The 20,477-nt window shown below is 42.4% G+C and overlaps 1 protein-coding gene across 3 annotated transcripts in view; it reads right to left on the bottom strand.

Moving 5' to 3' along the window:
- The window catches only part of tspan9a (tetraspanin 9a), a 232,399-nt gene that overhangs the window by 68,496 nt on the left and 143,426 nt on the right, over positions 1-20,477 (bottom strand). For 2 of the 3 annotated variants that reach the window (XM_034223340.1, XM_034223339.1), the window contains one exon: positions 18,606-18,685. In XM_034223340.1, coding sequence (XP_034079231.1) covers positions 18,606-18,668 — 63 coding nt within the window. In that variant the 5' untranslated portion in view covers positions 18,669-18,685. Of the gene's footprint in view, positions 1-18,605; positions 19,652-20,477 lie in introns of those variants that run through there. The other variant, XM_034223338.1, reaches the window with a different exon arrangement.

Here is a 20,477-nt window from a genome sequence, read left to right on the forward strand (position 1 = left end):
GATCCCATCTGCAGCCGCAGGCAGCAGTTAATTGACGAAACAAACCTCTCAGCAAACCATTCTTCTGTTACACATAATGAAATTCTCCACCTAAAATTTTATTTGACTGCCATGACCTCTCTCACTCTTCATTTCCAGTGTAATGGAACAGCCTGGGGTGAGGAGATTGTACAGAGATGCAGATATTATCTGAAGATTTGCCACTACTGCAGAGTCTGGTCCTGCTATAGTCACTGGAGCCGCTAGCCCAGGCTGCCGCACGCAGAGCGGGGCAGAAAATATCAGTTTGCTCTTTGTGCTATTAATACTCAACCAAACTGCACTCCAGTTGAATTTGACATATTAAGAAACAGTCTTCTTTGAGCCTCAGCTACAAAGAGGATTTTGCAAGCTTTAAAGTCTACACCAAAGGTTAACCTTTACAAGTCATTTTAGTGTAAAATGGTGATTAGTACAGAAGTTCTCATCACGAGATGACATTTGAAGTTTGACCTGTTGAGGTCTTTATTTTTACTAGAGAATACAATTGAACGTTTTTTTTTTAAAGCAAAATACAAATCTCTTTTTATGGGAAAATTACGATGGGAATGGCTGAGTGAAAATGCATTCAAATGTTCAGGAATTATTGGAAATTGCAGACAAATTGAATGTGCGCACTAATTATACCTAGAGCTTTAAAAGTGCTTGTTTTGCGTGCACTCCCAGCGAATGTGAAAGACAGGAAATAAGCTCTAGGTATAATTAGGAATAAGTGCGCACCTTCAAAAAAGAGGAATGTTGAGAGATTTAGCCAGACTGCTTTCCTTCATAAATTAAAGCACATCATAGACATCAACCGGCCACAGGTGTCCCGCTCCTCCCTGATTGCTCTTCCTCTTCCTCTGCTTTAGCATGGAAATATCCCTCCACGGTGTGGGCCTGTTTACCATGGAATGTCTCTAGATTACACACAATTCAAATGAGTGCTGTGTGGGGCGTCTCTCAAGTAGGCCACCTCAGATGGATCCTGATACAATGAGCGTGCAGAGAGCACTCCTCGCTGAAAGACAGCTGCGATAAACATTCTGCTCCATCCGATGAACCTCCCCTGCGATTGCGAAAGTGGCAGCGACATTTTCAAGAGGAAGTCTGTGTGCCTGTCCACCTGTCGAACCTCGGTAACTATACAAGAGGTGTCGGCTCATTTAATTCGCTCAGCGGCTCCCCGCTGTCTTGACATGCTTCTAGCACGCCAATCTCCTGTCTTCTTTGTCCTCTAATTGTCCTCCACAACCTGGGAGTGTGGGCAGGATAATGGTAAGGGGAAATGTCTTCTCTACTCAAAGCATACTTCAAAAAAGACTGTTGCATTGTCGCTGCGGGACGGCTGCCAGCAGATAGCAGGCCTATCTCGTTTAGACAGGAACAAATGAGGCGGAAGATAGAGCTAAAGCTGATCCATGCCATACTGACTTATCTCTGTGTCCAGAGGCCCTTTCAAATGGACGTCTACTGATTACACTAGCTGCTTCTGAGGCAATATTTGTGCCTCATGTGTGCATATTGAAATGTTTACTTTGCCATTATATAAAAATAAAACGTTTCCTGAAAGCATTGTCTAATGAATATATCAGTTTAGACTCGGGTTTCTTTCTATTTCTGTGATTTAATATTAGAGAACACGAGGAAGGGGTATTATTAGTACAGCTGCTGATGGGGGCCATTTGTTCCTGTTGAGCTTCTTGAGTTACCCCCGGTGAGCTGCACTGCACGATACGTGTGTGATTGGGTATCTGCTGTATAATGAGCTGGTGCTTGTGACATGGAAAAAGCTGGCTCAGGACGAGTGTGGTTGTCAATGCCAAAACCCAGCCACTGTATTGTGTAAACTGAGAGTGGAAGCGTTATCAACACGACAAGGGGATAGAATAAGACGAGGGAAAGCAGGTTGATAATGGTCAAAATGGTAAAGAGATATAACAGGCAAACGCCTTGCAAGTACAAATCTGAGGTCTCCCCTTCAACAATTATATCATGTCACTTTTTAACTTACCTTACCTTTCCTCATACAGTATTAACCAAGCCATGCCAACTGTAAGACGACAAGAACATTTAAATGTAACAATCACTTAGCAACTTAATTATGGATGACTTTACTTGAGAAATGTAGACCTACAGTAAGAGCACGTTGTAAACAATTAAAAACCCAATCAAATGTCAGACATATACCTTAACTACCTGGTTTTTAAAGGTCCCATGACATGGCCATTTCTACTGATTATAATTCCATTGTTGAGGTCTACTAGAATAGATTTACATTGTTCAATGTTCCAAACTCACATTGTTTTCTCATACAGCATCTCTGTATAGTATGTGTATTCACTCTCTGTCCTAAACGGCTTGTTGGAGCTCCTCGCGGGAAGGGGGGGGTGCTGAGGGGGCTGCAGCACCCCCCATCTGCAAGGCTCCACTAGCAGACTGTTATAATTCAGAAGGCGCCTGCTACAAAAATTACACATTTTTTATAATCTATTCACACAGAATGAAGTCATGTAAATAAATGACACCAACTTACCTAGAACTTTCACCATCCAAAACCAAAACAAGTATTTGTTGGTCCTAAACCGAAGGAACCTGTACATTAACTCCAGTACTAGGGAGAATTGGGGCGTCTTATGTATAAGAATCGTGGCAATAACCACTCTTAAATGGAAATGGGTGCATCGATTCATTTCCTAGAATCAGGTCCATTTCTATATGCCACTGAGCTTTGGTCTCTTCATGTTTCCCTGTGGCTATTAAGCATAGGACAATATACAGAGGAGGTATAGACAACATAAAGGTGCCAATTAGAGGGAACCTCATTTCTCACACTCTTCCCATCACACGCCCTCTCTCAGATAAGCTTTTGTTTGGTGTGCTGCACTGACAATCATGCACTAGAAAGAAACAATGGGAGATGAACAAACCAGCTGAGATGTATTATGGGATTGACAATAATAGATGGTTAGATGCAAAGTCAGCTAGGAGAGATCGTTCAGTGACTGACAGCACTAAAGCAATGCTATTAAGAGGAACTTCATAGGTACACGTTGGGAAGTCTAAAAGGCACATGCAGCATTAAAATGTACATGAATTCAAAGTTGTATACAGAATATATATGCACAACTACCTGACCTTGGCTGCCTTCACAGTACTGCGGAAGTGAAGTGGATGCATTATGCAGACACACATGAATGTAGACAGCAAACTGCAGGCAGCTCTGTGCTTATTCTCTTTTGCAATGTCTCCATGATCACTACCTTTGCACGCACAAGCACAGTGAATCTCTGCAGACACAACAGACTGCCTCCGAGAAGGACTTTGGCATAATGAAGATCTGGATCCCTGCAGCTGCACTCTCTATCTCGCTGTAACCAGCACTGATGCAGAGTGAAACCGTTTCAAAAGCATATTGATGTTTTGTTTTTCCTTCTTGCCAGAGCACATCCTCTTTGCAAAATAGATGTCTTTGAATGAAGATATTCTTGTCTCACCATGAAAATGGAAACTGCTGATCACGAACGAATCGTACGGGCGATAAAGCTGACCGCCCACCACAGTTAATATGAAAAACAGCCAGATTTCTCAGCCAGAGCGCCTTCTGAGGCGATATTGGATCAGCAACTAAACCACACTAATAAAGTCACTCAGATGTAGGCCAGCGTGAAATGTGATTGCTTTTGCGGAATATTCCTCACTATAATGATGGACAAGGCCCTGTTGATCTTACCATTTTAAAAGATGGCGTGACTGACTCGTCTAAACATTTTTGTATTTACTGTTAGTTAATCTTTTCTCTTGTCACAGGTGTCTATAATGATCCCTGAGAAAAGACTCCCGCTATTGCCAGACAATTTAGGACAAAAAACAGCCAGACTACGGAGAATTCTCCCACAGACTGTGAACAAATTAAAGACGGAGTGAGAACATGCTGCAGCACAATATTTTGCACTCACATCTCTTTTGCAAGGTAAGCACTTCAATGAGAAATGAACTGTCGGGTGGGGAGGGGGAGAGGGGGGGAGGGGGAGGGGGAGAGGGGGGGGGAGGGGGGAGAGGGGGGGAGGGGGAGGGGGAGAGGGGGGGAGGGGGAGAGGGGGGGGGAGGGGGAGAGGGGGGAAGGTTTGGGTTCTTTTCAAGATGGAAGAACACACTTTCCATCTGAAGTCAACAGAAGTGCGCATTAATGTGGACATTACCAGGCTCTCAATTATATTGACGGATGCCAGCCAACAGACAGGACATATTATACGAGAGCCACAGTCTTTTAAAACATACCTCATAATCTGTTTTAGAGTCTGAAATTGTTTTGACTGTAAAATCAAATCAAGTTTTATTTATATAGCACATTTATAAACGATTTTTGGTCGAGCCAAAGTGCTGTACATATAATAAAAATAGCCTACAGTAGAGACATTTTACAGCAAATACAACAGCACAGATTGTTCAGAATATCAGTATGAGAAAAACGACACCCTCTATCCTTAGACCCTCACATCGTACAAGGAAAAGCTTCCGGAGAAAAAAATGCAGGTTTGCTACATCATGCACAACCATAAATGATGATACAGCTACAGTATGCCTCTGGAGACAGACTGCCCACTGGCCGTACATGCATTTTCTATGTATACATTGGTCCATAGCCAGAGCTTGATTTATTGTACGGACTGTACGTGGTTTGTCTTGTGTGTCATGTTTTGCTTTTTGTTTATGTATGTCTGTAAGTTGTTGCTATTGTCGGGATCCCCTTGAAAACGAGATGGTGCATCTCAAGGGGTTTATCCCAATACATACATTTCTATATTGATCAAACACATTAATAAGTAAAGTATGTCTGTTGTTTCCATTGTGAGTGTGTATTAGGTCTCGTAGAGCCCAGCCTTACACAATGTAAAAGCCTGCGTTATAGATGAATAATGCAGAAAATTAAGTGCATGTTCTTAGCACAGCTAATCAGGGTGGGAATTTCAGAGCTATCGGAAAGAAAAAAACAACTTACTTTTAAGTGAGAGTTTAATTCTACTGCCTGACTGCCTCTCTCTAGGCACACCTGCTTTCAGGTTTCATCTGCTCAAGTAAGTCTTAACTATCACAGAATAATACCTATTCCTTCAGCTATATAATATGGCCACCGGGCATTTCACTAATACCAATTACTCTGTAAACTGATGTAAATTCAAATGCTCAACGCTTTACTGTGATATCTTGTTTCAACAGTTTTCTTTTTATCACTTTATCTTTCATTTTTATATTGCTATTTTTATTTTATCTTAATTTTTTACATTGCGTGAATCCTGTTTTTCACTCTGACCCTGTTGCTGCTATAAACGCATACAGTTCCTCACGGGGATAAATAAAGTTCCCTCTTATCTTAAATAGTAACTACACACAGGCTGAAAGTTCGGTTTGTCCAACTTTTAACCATAGAATATTTTTTTTTCCACAGTAAAAAGTAAAACCTGACAGCATCCGTCAACGAGTCGTGCACCAATCAATTGTCTGCGTTGATGTATGTCATATGTTGCAATAGATACTCAATGTCCACTGGGATGGAGGAATAGAGACAGAGAATAGCCGGTGTGTGGCATCGGCCTGGAGCAGTCAGTAATGGAAAACATGAAATGGTAAAAAGGGTAGCTTCTTGAACTGCCCAATGATTCGGCGAAGGGCAATACACCAAGTTAACATTTGGATCCTTTTTTGACAACACATAAATCACCAACCTTCTTTTACATCTCCTAAACTTTAAGAGCACCACAGTTTTGCCCATTGTCAAGTGTAGCTCGGGAATGTGTTGAAAGAAAAAGTAACACAAGATATAGCCTCTCAGGTCGTGTTGAGAACTCAAATGTGTCGGTACCAGATTGGTTCAGTCGGGTGGGGTCTGGAAGGTGAGGGTACAAGCAGTGTCAGCCTCTCCATTTAAGGCCTGTGCAAGGCTTAAGTACCAGGTATAGAAGTTGCTGTGGCTACAAGCACAACACATGTAATCACGCCCAAACTGTGATCTTGCAGAGATGCAACTGATCCGTAGAGGTGAATTCAACATTGCTCATAAAAGATTAATTGTGGAGTTGCTCTTTAATCATGTGCAAGCATTCACCTGATGAAAACACAATTAATGGTGTGCAGCAAATTATGGGCTAATCGTGCAATTCATCACAAACATGTCACCTAAATGAACAAAGTCAAAAAAACACATTCACAGATACTTTGTTGTTCTCCTTTCAGTCGCTGTTTCCACAGTTTAAACTTCACTTAAATGTGTTATTCCTGAAATAGACCAAATGATTTACAAGGATGTCCCCAGGAGGAAATCATGATGTGAATACCCAGAGAAAAGGAGAGAAGAGAGAGAAAGTAAGATCTAAGAGTGACGTTGACTCGCCTCCTGAGGAGCTGTCATCAAATATCAATGTGTGGTGACGTCCCCTCCCTCCCTACCATCATGCATCACTTCTTTCACCCAGGGTAAGTACAGCATTTTGGATCCGACAATCTGTCCTCTCAGAAGGAGACTGGGGAGAAAAATCTGGCCAACCCCATCTGTCCAAGCACACTTGGGAACTCGGCACAAGAAATGCTTGGAACAATATCAGCTCATTAAACGGCCGTTATCAATGGTATGGCATTATAGATATGGGTTGAAAGCTCCACCTACAAGTAATTTCAGAACGGCTTTATCATCTATTCAAATGCTACCGCTATGCATACAAGAAGGCAGTGGTTTCTAGAGGTCAGAGTGAATATGGCTTGACCAAAGCAGGAAATCAGGTGACTACTGAGATAGTTCGATGGGGCTAACAAACAGGACTTTCACTCAGAAGACAGGAATTTGTGTCAATTTTTAAACCAAAAGTCAATGTTACGTCAAATTGACATTAGAGGGGCCCTATTATGCTTATTTTCAAGTTCATATTTGTAATGAACAAAAAGGTCTTTATTTTCTTATACTATCTGTACTGCATCAACTCTTTTTACCCTCAGTCTGAAACCATAGCCCAGTTTGCTCTGATTGGATGGCTTTCAGTATTTCATTAACGTGATGTTACGTAACAAACGTTGGCATACATATTTTACCCCAAACCAGGGCCCTGATGGTAAACTTAAACACGTCTTTTTTGCACGTAAACCTACCATTACTGAAATGACGCCACCTTCTCACCTACAGCTTTGCCCTTCTGACGCATTAGTGAAAACAACTTATAATGGCCATTTAATGGCTTGATCAAGAAAAGCCTAGGAAACTAGTGTGAACCTTTTCAAAAAGGTGTCATGATGGATACCTAAAATGATCCAAAAATAGTTGAAATGTGTACGAAATGGAAGGGGGCATTAATGGGCTGACCCTGAACACGCAGCTGTGGCAGAAAGGACCACAATGATGGATTTGTCTCACAGCAGCACTGCACTGATGAGTGTATACACAGGCAAAAGGTCTATGTTAATAATTACTCACGGCTCACTATGGATGAATGAGATCATTCACTGAGGATGGCAATGAACCCATAATCAACCTCTCGAATTAGACGCCTTTCCCTAACCTCGTTCTGTCCACACCAGGCTCTCACTCCTTTGTAATCAACAATCGCTATCCTAAGTCTCCCATTACTGAAGCCTGGGTGGCTTAATAAGAGAAATGAGAGACATCTGTGCAGAAATAATGACTACTGACAGGGAGGGCAAATGACACGTGGCCAGTGAGGGGGGTCTCTACACCAATTTCTCACAGTATCTTTAATTAAGGTTCCCTACAATAGCATATCAACATAAGTATTCAGCTTAAAGAAAAGTCTGCTAATACAAACATTTACATGACATATATTCTATTAAATGACAGTAAAAGGTTAATGAACATGAGCTCAAGGCAAATGGATGCATTTTCTTGATGCTGCATTATTTAAAAGTCTCGATTTTTGTGGAAGAGGATTTACAACCCTGACGTGAACACCCTTAAACTGATCATTTATCATTCCAGGAGAATTTTGCAATTATAGACAGCTTCATCATATGGCTCTTGCATTTCTTCCCATGCAATAAAACTGTCAAATCCTCTTTAAAAAATAAGATCTGAGACATCCCTCTAGTATGCCCCAGACAGAATACCAAAGTGAAGGAACGAGGCTGGTTTTGTATGCTTCCTTTTCATATAAGACTTTGCATGCTGCGGGCAACCAGTCTGCCTCAGATTTACAATTTTCAGGACACTTAAAACCCTGATATCTTCTGAAACAGAACAGATACACAAAGCAAATGCCCCTTTCTGCCAATATGGCTGGTAATTACAAATGTGTGTATACTAAACAACCATTTGCCTCAGTCGTGTGATAAGACTCGTGTGATAAGACTCGGGCGGCTTCAAGGGGACTGTTTAAAACCTGGGCTGTGATAAGGAAGAGGATGGATCTGCATGCAGGGAGAGCAGCAAGATTAGATTTACACAGTGTCAGACATCTTGCAACTGTAGCAGTGGAGGATCCTGACTGGTAACTGCATTGTCCTCTTCAGGGAGAATATAAGAGCCGGGCTGGGCGCACACCTCGTGCACATCAAATATGAGTCGACCTCAAATTGGATCAGACATAACGAGAGCACTGCAACAACCTGCTCTGATGAAGATCTAGGATTCGCTCTGGAAACAACAAGACAGGAATTTGAAAATCACAACAAACAGTCTAATACATTTGCTGATGGTCTGAAATGTACAGCATATTGCAGGCAGTATGTCAAATTGGCCCATTAAAAAATAGCGATAAAAGATGTAAGGCAGTCAGGCGATCATCTAGTCGGCATATGCGCTGATGTGTTCCTATCTAGAAAGCCACAATATGTTGCATTTTATGGCTGAGATATAAAGCAGCAGTAATCTGAGGCGGTTCAGCTAAATAAATCAATATATGCTTCGATGTTAAAGGCATAAATCTGTCTCTCATTGGCGGAGAACGCAGAGTGTGCTTCATCGCGTGTTGGAGCCCTGCTGGGGTAGTGTCCTGGCTGGGCTCATTACCATTCACACAGCGAAGGCCTGAGTCCCTGACCCAAATTCAAAACGACACTTTGTTAAATATACACATTCAAAGTCAATCTGCTGCTCGTACTTTCTGTGTTTTGTGATGTTGTTGCCCAGCGTGTCTTGGGTCTGTAAATGTGGTTCCGAAAAGGGGAGATGGATAAGCAGTATCTAGCTCTAGAGGATGCTATGTGGGATGTTTGAATGGATTTATGGTGGGAATATAATTGAATGAATTGAGGTAGTGCCCTTGGGGGATTAGGTCTTAAAGACAGTGCAGATGCATACTCTTGCCTAGAGCTGATAACCTCTGGAGAATGTAGGGAGCTGGACCCAGGACACTCTTCTGGTGGACTTAACGGCAGCTCAAGAAGAAATCTAGTATTTCCAGGGAATCCACCTTTCCACGCAAAAATGCTAAAACTGTGATACAATAAGGATTCAAATCAGACAGCTTGTGGATCTGCAATTAGTTCATAAACATACCATATACAGTACTGTTAATTAAACATGATAGGGTAATCTAAAAGGAATTTCTTCACTCTCAAAAGACCAAGACAATTATATTCTGTAAGCCTCCTCAACCGAGCCGGAGGTGGGTACTGACTAGGAAACATTGATTTTACTGCAATTTGCCTTTGGGTGTCAGAAGAAAATGCTGAGTCGTTGAACCAGCAAAATGTTCCAGCATTCTACATTATTCACTGCTTGGGTGCAGATTAGCATTGATTGGTCTTCCTGGGGTAAAGAGAGAAGGTGAGGAAGAGATACCAGTTTGTAGCCGCTCCTGCATCACAAGGACAGGAGCGGCCTTGAAATACATTTTTCATCCGGCACGTGAGGAAGCTCCGACATGTTTTACTGCGCAGATTTTTGAATAAAATATTTTGTGGACGACAAACTGAAATGAAGTGGGAATTTTTCTGCATCAATGAAAGAAACAGAGCAGTATGAAGGTAACGCATACTCAAAGAGATATTTGGCCCAGAAAGAGATTGCGACAGCACTTTGAAAGCTAGAGCTGACCAATTCAGAGCGCAGTGTGTCTCTTTTATTGGCTCATAGCTACACTGAATCTCTACGAGTCTGCGGGCGCTACAGCGAGTCACTACATGATTTGTGGAACGTTCAAAGGCAGATGAAAAGCAATCGCTCTATTTCCAACACTGATTTAGCCAGAATGCAGTCATTTTGTGAAACAGTTTACTTTAGAAGTCCTATCAATTTGAATTCCATTATAACATGTACAATTGCCATCAGCTATGTGCGGCGGCACAGCATTTCTTTTGAGTGGGTGCCCTGCTTGTGTTGATTTAAAAAGAAAATAACACCCCAAAAAGGAAGACCTTCCTCAATCAATAACCCAAATGCATGACCTACAAGGGAATGTTCTGCTTTTCCGTTCAGCAATATAAACTAATTATTGACCACGCAGCAATGATGCTGTGCACTCTATTGGCTGAGGTGCAAGATTTGGCACATAGTCATTACAAAAGATCCTGTTTATGTATGCAGAACTAATGACACTCTTCTCCCCCCCCTCACTACCGTGTTTCCTTTCTCTCTACTCTGAACTCCTCTGGCCTATATTTAGAAAAGCTAGATATCTTTGTTTGATGCACTGTAGCAAAGAAAAAATGTACTGTAAAGTAATTCCTGATGATATTTTACCAACTACGATGGCACCTAATTTGGCTACTGTGAATGTGTTTTCTCTTAAAGAGACTTTGAGGAATGACAGTACTGTAGATAGGCATCCCAGAGGTACACCGGTGTGCAATGAGATACAAGAGGGAATAAAGAATGAATGGCATACCATACAGTAACGTTTTCTATGTAGGCCTACTGTAATTCCTGCACCGAGCAGCTACTGTTATTTAATCTGTTCTCATGTTGTCACTGCAAGTCAGTGCGGCACAGCTGACACAATAGCAACTGGGCCAAAACTGCACCTGCAGCCTTCTTGCATCAAACTTCATGTCAAAAATCTCTAAAGGGATTAATATGACAAGTAATAACTCTACACTTAAAAATGCTGTATGCTGTTTTCAGCTTCTCATGTCTGTCATAATTCATGAAGCAAAAGCAACAACTCATCAAGTCTGAAGCCAGGCTCATTCAAAGGGTGAGTGATACAGTAGGGTGGGAGACTTAATTCCCTTCCAGAAGCACCACCTACCTTACTGCACACCTCAATTCTCATGCTCTATTACCTTAACTCCTTAGAGTGAAGCACAGCGGCTCCCTATCCCAGTTGATCTGCAACATGAGCTAATGAGCTCGGCGGCGGCGCACAACACGGCTGGGAAATCGAAGCAGCCGGAGAGACGTGTAAATTAAAATCAGCTCCCCAGACGAACCATGGGACAAAGCAAGCATATGGGGGTATTTACCAAGCAGGTCAGCCAATCTAAATCAAGGCCCCGTGGTCTCTTGGGGATGCTAATTACAAGGCTTTATAAGAAATGCATATATAGTGATGTTCTTAGTGTAAATGTTGCAGAAAGATAAGAATAGTCACTCTCACGCTAGACATTGTGGCAACTGTACAGCATAGCTAATGACATGTGAGCATTTTGTATAGAATAAATGCTTGATAAGGATAATTCTGAGGGTGTACTGTATGTGTATGCTTGTAGTGATTATTAATCAAATCGGCCGGAAGCCAATTCTTAAAAAAGTGTGAGGTTTACAATTTTGGTGGACAGAATTGTTGAGGTTGATGCTTCCTACTGCCATTTCAAATTCAAAGCCATTTCAAATGCCTGCCTTTCACGGCAGATTGATGGAATGAAATGCTTCTGACAGCACAGCGTATACGGCTTGTTTCATCATCTCGCAGAGCGTACTCAATCCTCATCTATTTTCCCGGGGCCCAATCCTTGTTTCACCTGGCAGTGACTGATGGAGTTCAGCTGTGCCTCTTGTTAAAAGAAAAAAGTAGACAAAGACATTTTTTTTTTTTTAAATACGCACTTTCTCTCTCGAGCCATGAAAGATGACTGAACTTTTCACGTGCCGGTATTGAAAATTAAAAACAGGCAAATTGCTTCAGCACCTCGGATCTAAAACCCCAGGGGGAAAGAGGCAGCTTGAGTGAAACGCTTTAAGGAGTTCCACTCCAGCCAGACTCAAACCCACACATACTTCTACACTTCTTACAGGCCACCTTGAGCCTGTCAATAGCTCCACTCTTTGTAGCATCAGAGCGCGGGTACATTTTAAACATTAGATGTCAAATAACAGTGATTAAATCGATACGGAAACTAATCTTCTGTTGCCTCGTACCAAATGGTTTATAAATCCCCGCAGCAATCCCCTCAAGTAAGCACAGGAATTCATGAATGCTTAAACCCATTTGGTGTACTCTAACAAAGGAGCAGCTTTGATACCACCACTCCTCATCTACTTGTAGGACAAGACTGCTGAGCTGACACTTTTCTTTTAAATATGAATATCAAATGAGGCCTTTGATATGGCACGATAATGGCAAGGCTGGGCCAATTGAGGTTCTCTATCTTTAAAAAAAGGGAATGAGTTTGTGGGTTGTTGCTTTTAGTGATTGGCAGAATCATTTCTTCTGTAGTGTCATTTTTAGCGTTTTACTTCTCAAAAGGTGTTCATTATGACTGGAAAAGATAAATAAGTGTGGCAGTGGATAGTAAATTGAATGTTGAATGGAAGAGATTACAGAGGAGGCTGCGAGCACAGAGAACATACTGCAGAGTAAGAGGCTGACAAATCCTTGCTCCAAGCAAAACACCAACACTAATATCAGGGTTCTTACACCTTTTCCAAAGTCAAATTCAAACACTTTTCAAGCATTTTCAACGTGCATTTTCCAGCTTTTTAAGCATCTTACAGCTGTTGTAAATTACATATTACACATTAAATCAGATGTTCTTTATGCTATAAACAACCAAATGTGTGTTTCGTGATAGCCTTCTACACGAGGATGACAAATTAAAGAAAATAAAACTAAGTTTAATATTTCAAAATGAGTGACCTGTACGTAGACTAGGCCTCCCATATAACCTGGCTGAGCCAATATAAAACAATCAGCCAAATAACTTTTCAATACATTATTGATTACTATTGTTGAGGTACTTTTAGGTTGGAAGTAAACACAAGTCAGAGGTAAATGGTGTACTTCTACTCCACTACATGTATTTAATACCTCTAGTTACTTCACAGATGTGGATGAATGATGTGAAATCTAATCAAGTGTTAAATCTTTAGTTCCACCTGGAGTAAATCCACAAGCTACCCTGCAGTATACAAAGTCATTCAAACTAGCTGCACCTTTACCAGCTTTGAGAACACTTTCATGATCAATCATTATAAAACACATCATATATATTATTCTGAAATGGACCAATCTGCACAACGAATACTTTTACTGTCGCTACTTTCACTATATTTTGATGAGAATACTTTACTCAAGTACAAGATCTGAGTACTTCTACTTTAACTCAAGTACAATATCTGAGTACTTCTACTTTTACTGAAGTACAAGATCTGAGTACTTCTACTTTTACTCAAGTACAAGATCTGAGTACTTCTACTTTAACTCAAGTACAAGATCATCTGAGTACTTCTACTTTTACTCAAGTACAAGATCTGAGTACTTATTCCACCTCTGGTAGCGTATTAGTCTGAATTGTAGCCACAAAATCACGCAGAGCTGCATAAAAATAGACTCACAATGGTAACAAGTGGAAAATAATATTTACTAATGTGTACAATGATTTGTAGGTAATTTTTACTACTCAAGACACCTGACTTATACATCTTCAAAGGAAGACTGTGTTCATTCTACAATTACATGGGATTAAAGAAAAATGTAGTTTTACTTGTATAAATGTAAAAAAATGTGTCTTCGGGTCAATGTGACTGATTTCGATGGATCAAGTCACATTTGGTTTAGGCACGAAACATACTACCAGTAGAAATACATTGCTTTCAAAATCGCTCTGTGTCGAATCAATAGATTATATTTCGTGACTATAACACGAAATGCCGTGAGTGCTTCATCCTCTGAACACCACAGGATGGCAACTGTAACATAACATAGGTACGCTCATCTGAAATGATTGTCCCCTGCAATTATTATTATCCCTCATCGAGTTCGCTAATCAGCTCGCTAACGTTAGCTTAAACAAACGTAACATGCAACGTTAGCCTAATCTAAAATGCTCTACTACGGCGTACCTTTCATGTGGCTCGTCAGCGCAGACTCTCGCATCGTTATTTTTGCAAACTTTGCAGGAGGCTACTCGTGGGCTTGACCCTCGTCTTAGCCGTGGCTTGTATTTGTCTTCTGCTAGCCAACGCTCGTTGAAACTGCAACCTCCTGGCACACAGTCATCTATCCCTCTCATCAGAATGCCCAGGTCACACGTAACACAAACACTTGCAGGTCGCGCGCGGAGCTGTTTTATGTAGAAGCGAAGCTATTATTTTCTTTGAATCTAAAAAGCGAACTATTCAGTCAGACAGCAATTTATTGTAAAAGTAAAGCATTTACATTTTCAAGCACCATTCCCAAAATTCAAGTACTTTCCCAACCTTGAAAACACCACGTCAAATATTAAACATTTTCAAGGATTTCAAGCACCCGTACGAACCCTGTAATATGCTCACAAGGCTGACACCAATAGGACTTAACATCAATCTCTCTTCCCCGCTGGTCAAACAGTCACTGCATGTGTGTGAGAGCACAACTACCCCCCCACCCCATTAGCCTCCTGACTAAACAACACATTGTCACACTGCACAAAGGCCATTTGCTTTGATGATTGTTGGCTTTAGCGCAGAGCCGTCCTAAGGAGTCGTGCTCTCAATCCTAACAGCACCACCCAATACTGTTCTAATCGGCCTTAAACTCCCCCTACATCTCAGACCCTCCTAATCCCTCATAAGAAAGAGTAGCCAGATGGTCACGAACAACTGCTGGGGGGATTGAGGATGAGCGCATGTATGGAGATGCCTGCCGCTGTTTACCTTGTGCTTCGAGTTACCAATGTAAGCCCTGTGGAGCGGGTGGTGAGCGTTCTTTCAATAACGCATGTGTGTGGAGTGGACAGTGTGTGCGCTTGTGCATGTGCGCACAGTCAGAAAGAGGAGACCCCTGCTGTACCTGTGTGTCTGATTACCACAGCGCGTCATTCCTTCCTTCCTTCAGTCCTGAGATGAGATGTGAGAGCTTCAGAGGTGAACCTCCCCACCAGCTGCAGTAACCTTGTGATTACTGCAGTGTCTGAGGTAGAGCAGTGCAGTCCCAGGGGTGTCAAGATACAGCATGCCTCTCACCCTTCCTCCCTCGTATCCCATGGTGCTCAGGCACCCCATCCCGACCCCTAACTGGCGAGCATAACCCTTCATTCCCAGGTATGCTAACCTTAAAGTACGCCTCCTGCTGCACCCAGAATCCACCAGTCAGCCAGCCGCCAATGAGCCTCATGCTGTCACATGTTGATGGACAGACCACATGGTGCCTCTTTAACCCCCTCATAACCCCACTACCTTCCCCTGAGACACTGATTAAACTGTCATTAAAATGATCTACTGGCGGGGGGAAACAAGAGTATATAGAAGGATATATGCATGGTGGGTGCTCATTAAGTCAACATTACCATGGTAAGACATTCAATTATTTCACAGCAGGGGATGCGCTGCGCTGGGGAGAGTCCATAGCCACTTATGGACCCTTCGCCCACACAAGCACACACAACATGATTGCAGAGAGAATCTTCAAACGTCACACTAAAGGGAAGAGCTTTAGCAAACTCTCAGGCTGGATTTCTATGGAGGCCAACAAGCTAGGCTCCACATGAATTGGAGGCCACTAAGCCTCTTTTCCACCTCCCTATTAGTGGTGTGCAGCAGCCGGTTATTAGTGGAGGGTTTTGCCACTGAAAAGGGTGAAGCAGAAATTGAGCCTGGGGGGAACCTAGGAAGTAAAAGCCCTCAGACAAATCCCCTGACTGCTCCTCAAGGAGATAGCGGATAATAATGACCTTATGACCTCTGCCAAAGATTGACCTATAACTACAGTATGCAATGATGTCGCTTCTGGGCTATTAAATAAGCCAAGCAGGCCGGAACTGACATGCACATAACTGATGGTGTCACATGCTAACGTAGAGTCTAAAAGGGTCTTGATGTATTATATTTCAGACGTAGCTCGAAGAAAGAATGATTATAAGCAGTGGTAATTCCTCAATGGATGGTTTAAATCACCCTTCAGAATTTGATGGATCAGGAACCTATAAATATACATATTGAAGCTGAAGGGATATCTGTTGTACAATACAGGAAGAATGTGAATGTGCAGGTGTGTTTCGACAGTGGGCTTAGCAACCGTGATCAGAACCTGTGACACCACAGTACATGTGGTATTCCATTTGACAGAAAGAATTGGAAGATGTGTTGCCGACACTGATGGAGTGTTGGAGATCTGACATCAATGAAATACTAGAGAGCACATTTCCCCCTATAGCTCATCGTCAAGGTGTCCCATTTCAGGTATGTGTCGGGTTTTAGTCCTTTTACTGAAAACAAGAATGGCTTTAGGTGCAGTGTGTGTTTAGACTTATTTAATCTGTATCCTCCTGGATACCCTTTAAAATGCAAAATTACGTTTAATCATTTTAATTTTGTTGCACTATAAAAGGAGCTGAAGCAGGAATTCCTATGGCATACATTTATCTTATTAAGTAATGATTTTAACAGTTTACTCATGCTTTTAACCTTATGATTCAGATACCTTATTAACTGCTTTAAAGCTAGTTTGTTCAAATTAAGCTTCAAGTAAAACAAAACACGTATTTTGCAATAATTATTCCCCGTCAATCAATTTATGGTGCAATCGATTTAGTAAATGCTTAAAGTGTCCTTAAAAACGGAATGGATGTCAAGTCAAGGCCTGAGCAATGTAGGTCCACTTAATGAGTTTAAAGGGGGTTCTCACATCAAGGTATGTCAATGTCTGCATTAATGAATGCAACATAGGCTAATCTTCTCTGACCCTTTCATTCACTTAAACAAACATTACATCAAGGCAAGGCAAGCTGAAGAGCCCCTGAGCTATTTGTAAGTCTTTGCCAATCGCTCTCGCTCTTGCCTCTATGGCCTGGGTAATGATAAGAGAATGATATGGAGTTGCTGCCCTAAAGCAGCAGAGGCGTCCACAGCTTCAGGCAACAGAGCCTTGCCGATAGCAGTGCTCATATCGGCCAATGGGATGGATCTGGGTTTGTATGTGTTCAATGCAGGCCTGATCACAGCTGGGCTCAAGCTAATGCCCGCTCATGGTGCCTTCCAACGTGCCCCAGTTAGCAGGGCTCACAACCCACTGACATGGTGGGACGGGTTGGTAGAGTCCCCAGTGTTGGGGTGTTTTTACGCTTCGCTGCCTCCACACAAAAGACTTGGCCCCATAACCTATAAGCTCTTTAATCCATTCTGTAAACATTCAAGGGATGCCCACTTACACAACAAATGCCCATGCATGGGTACACAGCAGAGCCTGCCACACACTGGCCACGTTCCTCTGGGTGAAATATAATATAGCTGTGAGTACATTTGGCACACAGGGCACTATCACATTAGGATTCTTTGTTTTTCGTGTTATTACTGGGTTTTACTAGGATTTATAATTACAACATTATTACATGACACAGATTAAACAAAACATCCAGATGCAGCTTCTCTGTCAGGCTGTTCTGCCTAAATAGACAATTTACAACAATTTACAAAATATTTGGGAAACAGGCAAAAATAACCACTTTAAATCATATGTTTGGAAATGAGTCAGTGAGCATGAAACAAGCATTACATCAACTAGTCACATTTTCAAGAAGGAAATCTAGTAGACTGTGAACAAAACAACCAATTAGTTGATTTATAGACTTATAAAGGGCAACCTTATGATGTTGTATCTATAATTATTTATCACAGTTTTACACAAGAGCAACAAAATCTAATAGTCGTACTAGAACATCTCCTCTAAAATCAACCCAAACTATTGCTGACACGCTCAACTCTCTTTGCCTGAGAGCACGTTGCGTTACTTGTCAATCTCACTGTACTGTAGAGGCATATACTCTTTCACTTGCATGCCTAAAGCAGCGTCTCAACCCCCACGTTCACTGGAAATCATAAATCCATCTCAAAGAGTGACCCTGATGAACCCACCACAATTCAAAACCTTCAACCCACATACAAAAGAAGACCTGGTGCAATGCCACTGACGATGTCATATCCAGTAATAGACACATTCGCATGAGGGAACAGGCACAAACCGCCTGATGTAATAATTAGAAATGCATCATTGCACTGACAACCATCAAATTGCCATAATGTTTCCTGATTAACATTTATAAGAAACATATTACAGAGACTTCACATTTACCAGCGCAGATATGGAGAATGATTAAGTTACAGCCAGATTGGCTCTGTCAGCATCAGCCTATAAGCCATATCTGCAAATGAATATCATTATTAACATCAACTAGATCAATATGAACAAGTGTGATGAGAAAAAACATCAAGAATATGATGAGCCACTTACCCAGAAGATGAGGTTGAAGATGAACATCATATACTTCAAGCAGCAGAGGCAGCCTCTTGCCATGTTGCACTTCTTGAATTCTAAAAGGAATACAAAGGATAGATCCAGGTAAAACACCACGTATTTGCTGCCTTTTGGCGAGGTGTACTTGTTGTTGGTCTTGTCTCCTGCGCTGTTGTCAGCTGTCGCTCCAGCCTGTGCCTGCTGTGCGTCTTTGCGCGGCCCCGTGGAGCCGTAGAATGCGCCGGCAGTGAAGCCGCGGCCGCCAAAGGGACGGCCAGACGTGGAGGCTTGAGCAAAATCAGAGTCACGGCTATCTACGGAGGGGCTACGGTGAATGGCTGACTCCTCACTGCTGGACTTCTCCATGCTCTAGGGCTGCAGCTGCTGATGAAGAGCTCCTTGACGCACAGTCTACCATAGTCTCAGGGATTACAGGACAGAACACCTCCGAGTCTCACACTCTGATGCAAAAAAATGATGAAAACCCCCAAAAGACACAACTACATCCACCTCAAGTCACAGTTGGGGTAAGAAAGTCTTCAGTAAAGAAGTGAGTGGAACTGCACATATCCGGCACCTTTGTGAGGCTTAAGTGCTTCCTGCTGCTTTCTTGCTGTGATAGTAGATGTGCAGAAGAGTCCTTTAATGAGCATTACCCTCGCCTATCAGATGTCTGTCTGTCCGTGAACAAGTTTCAGTCCTCCCTCAATCCCCTCTTGTAATATCACTCTCCTCCTGAGAAAGAGACACCCCGGTGAGTCTCAGCTGCTCCACTTCAATGTTCTCTTGCTGAACCTGGCAACTTTTGTTCCTGTCCTCTCTCCAATGCTCTTCTCTTCCTCTGTCCTCCTCTTCTCTGATGCGCTCTGCTCTTCCTTTATTCTGTCTCTCTGTGTCTGAGCGTGCCTGTCTTCTGTAGAGTGCAATTCTGTGCTCAGCGGCTCAGTCCTCTGCACTGCCTGCGCTCTGCTCTCCCAATAGCAGCACTCCAGCTGATGTGCTATTATCGGCAGACGCAACCAACGGGCAATCCCTATCCCCACGACAAGAGTACTGCCCTCCTTCCCCATCTCTCTCTCTCTCTCCCTCTCCCTCAGCCCCTCCCCAATGCTGAGCAGACAGCCAATGCAGCAGCTGCAACAAGACCTGAGCTCCTCCTTCCCGCACCCCCCCTGTTTTTAATAAGCCCATCACTGTGTTTGCTTTGACTATACATGTTCAGCAATTTCATCTTTGCTGCCTGGGGAATAGAGAGGGTTAGATGAGTATACACATATCAAACAAACAAGCGAAAAAGTGTCAAGGTAATTGTAAATGAGTATGGATTGTGTGTGAAGTAGCAGGGTTGGAGTTTGTGTGTGTGTATGTGTATGTGTATGTGTATGTGTATGTGTATGTGTATGTGTATGTGTATGTGTGTGTGTGTGTGTGTGTGTGTGTGTGTGCGTGTGTGTGTGTGTGTGTGTGAAATGGACATTTCTGGCAGACTCATTGGCATGCAGAGTTCTTACTGTGAGTCTGCTGAGACACCGGCACCTGCGATTTGTCACATATACTACTACAGCTTCTTTCACTGTTTTAATTTGAATTTGTCATTTCATTTATAATGTTGTTATAAATAAACCCCAGTGAAGTCTGACAGCATGGTATTTATCAGACATTTCTGAGAAACCAGCCTTAAAACTTCAGGCGACGGTCACCGCTGTGATCATTGCATGTGATGTGTGAGGTGGCGGCGACAGCACTGAGCTGCAGCTTGGTCACACTGCTCTGTGTTATTCAGCACTGCACTGCCCACATCCATGTAAGGGAGACTAAATTAACTGGCAGTGTCCATGCTTTGGAATGATGGCACCATCTGAGGCACGG

Source organism: Gymnodraco acuticeps, unplaced genomic scaffold (genome assembly GCF_902827175.1).
Source record: "Gymnodraco acuticeps unplaced genomic scaffold, fGymAcu1.1, whole genome shotgun sequence".
Taxonomy (NCBI): Eukaryota; Metazoa; Chordata; class Actinopteri; order Perciformes; family Bathydraconidae; genus Gymnodraco; species Gymnodraco acuticeps.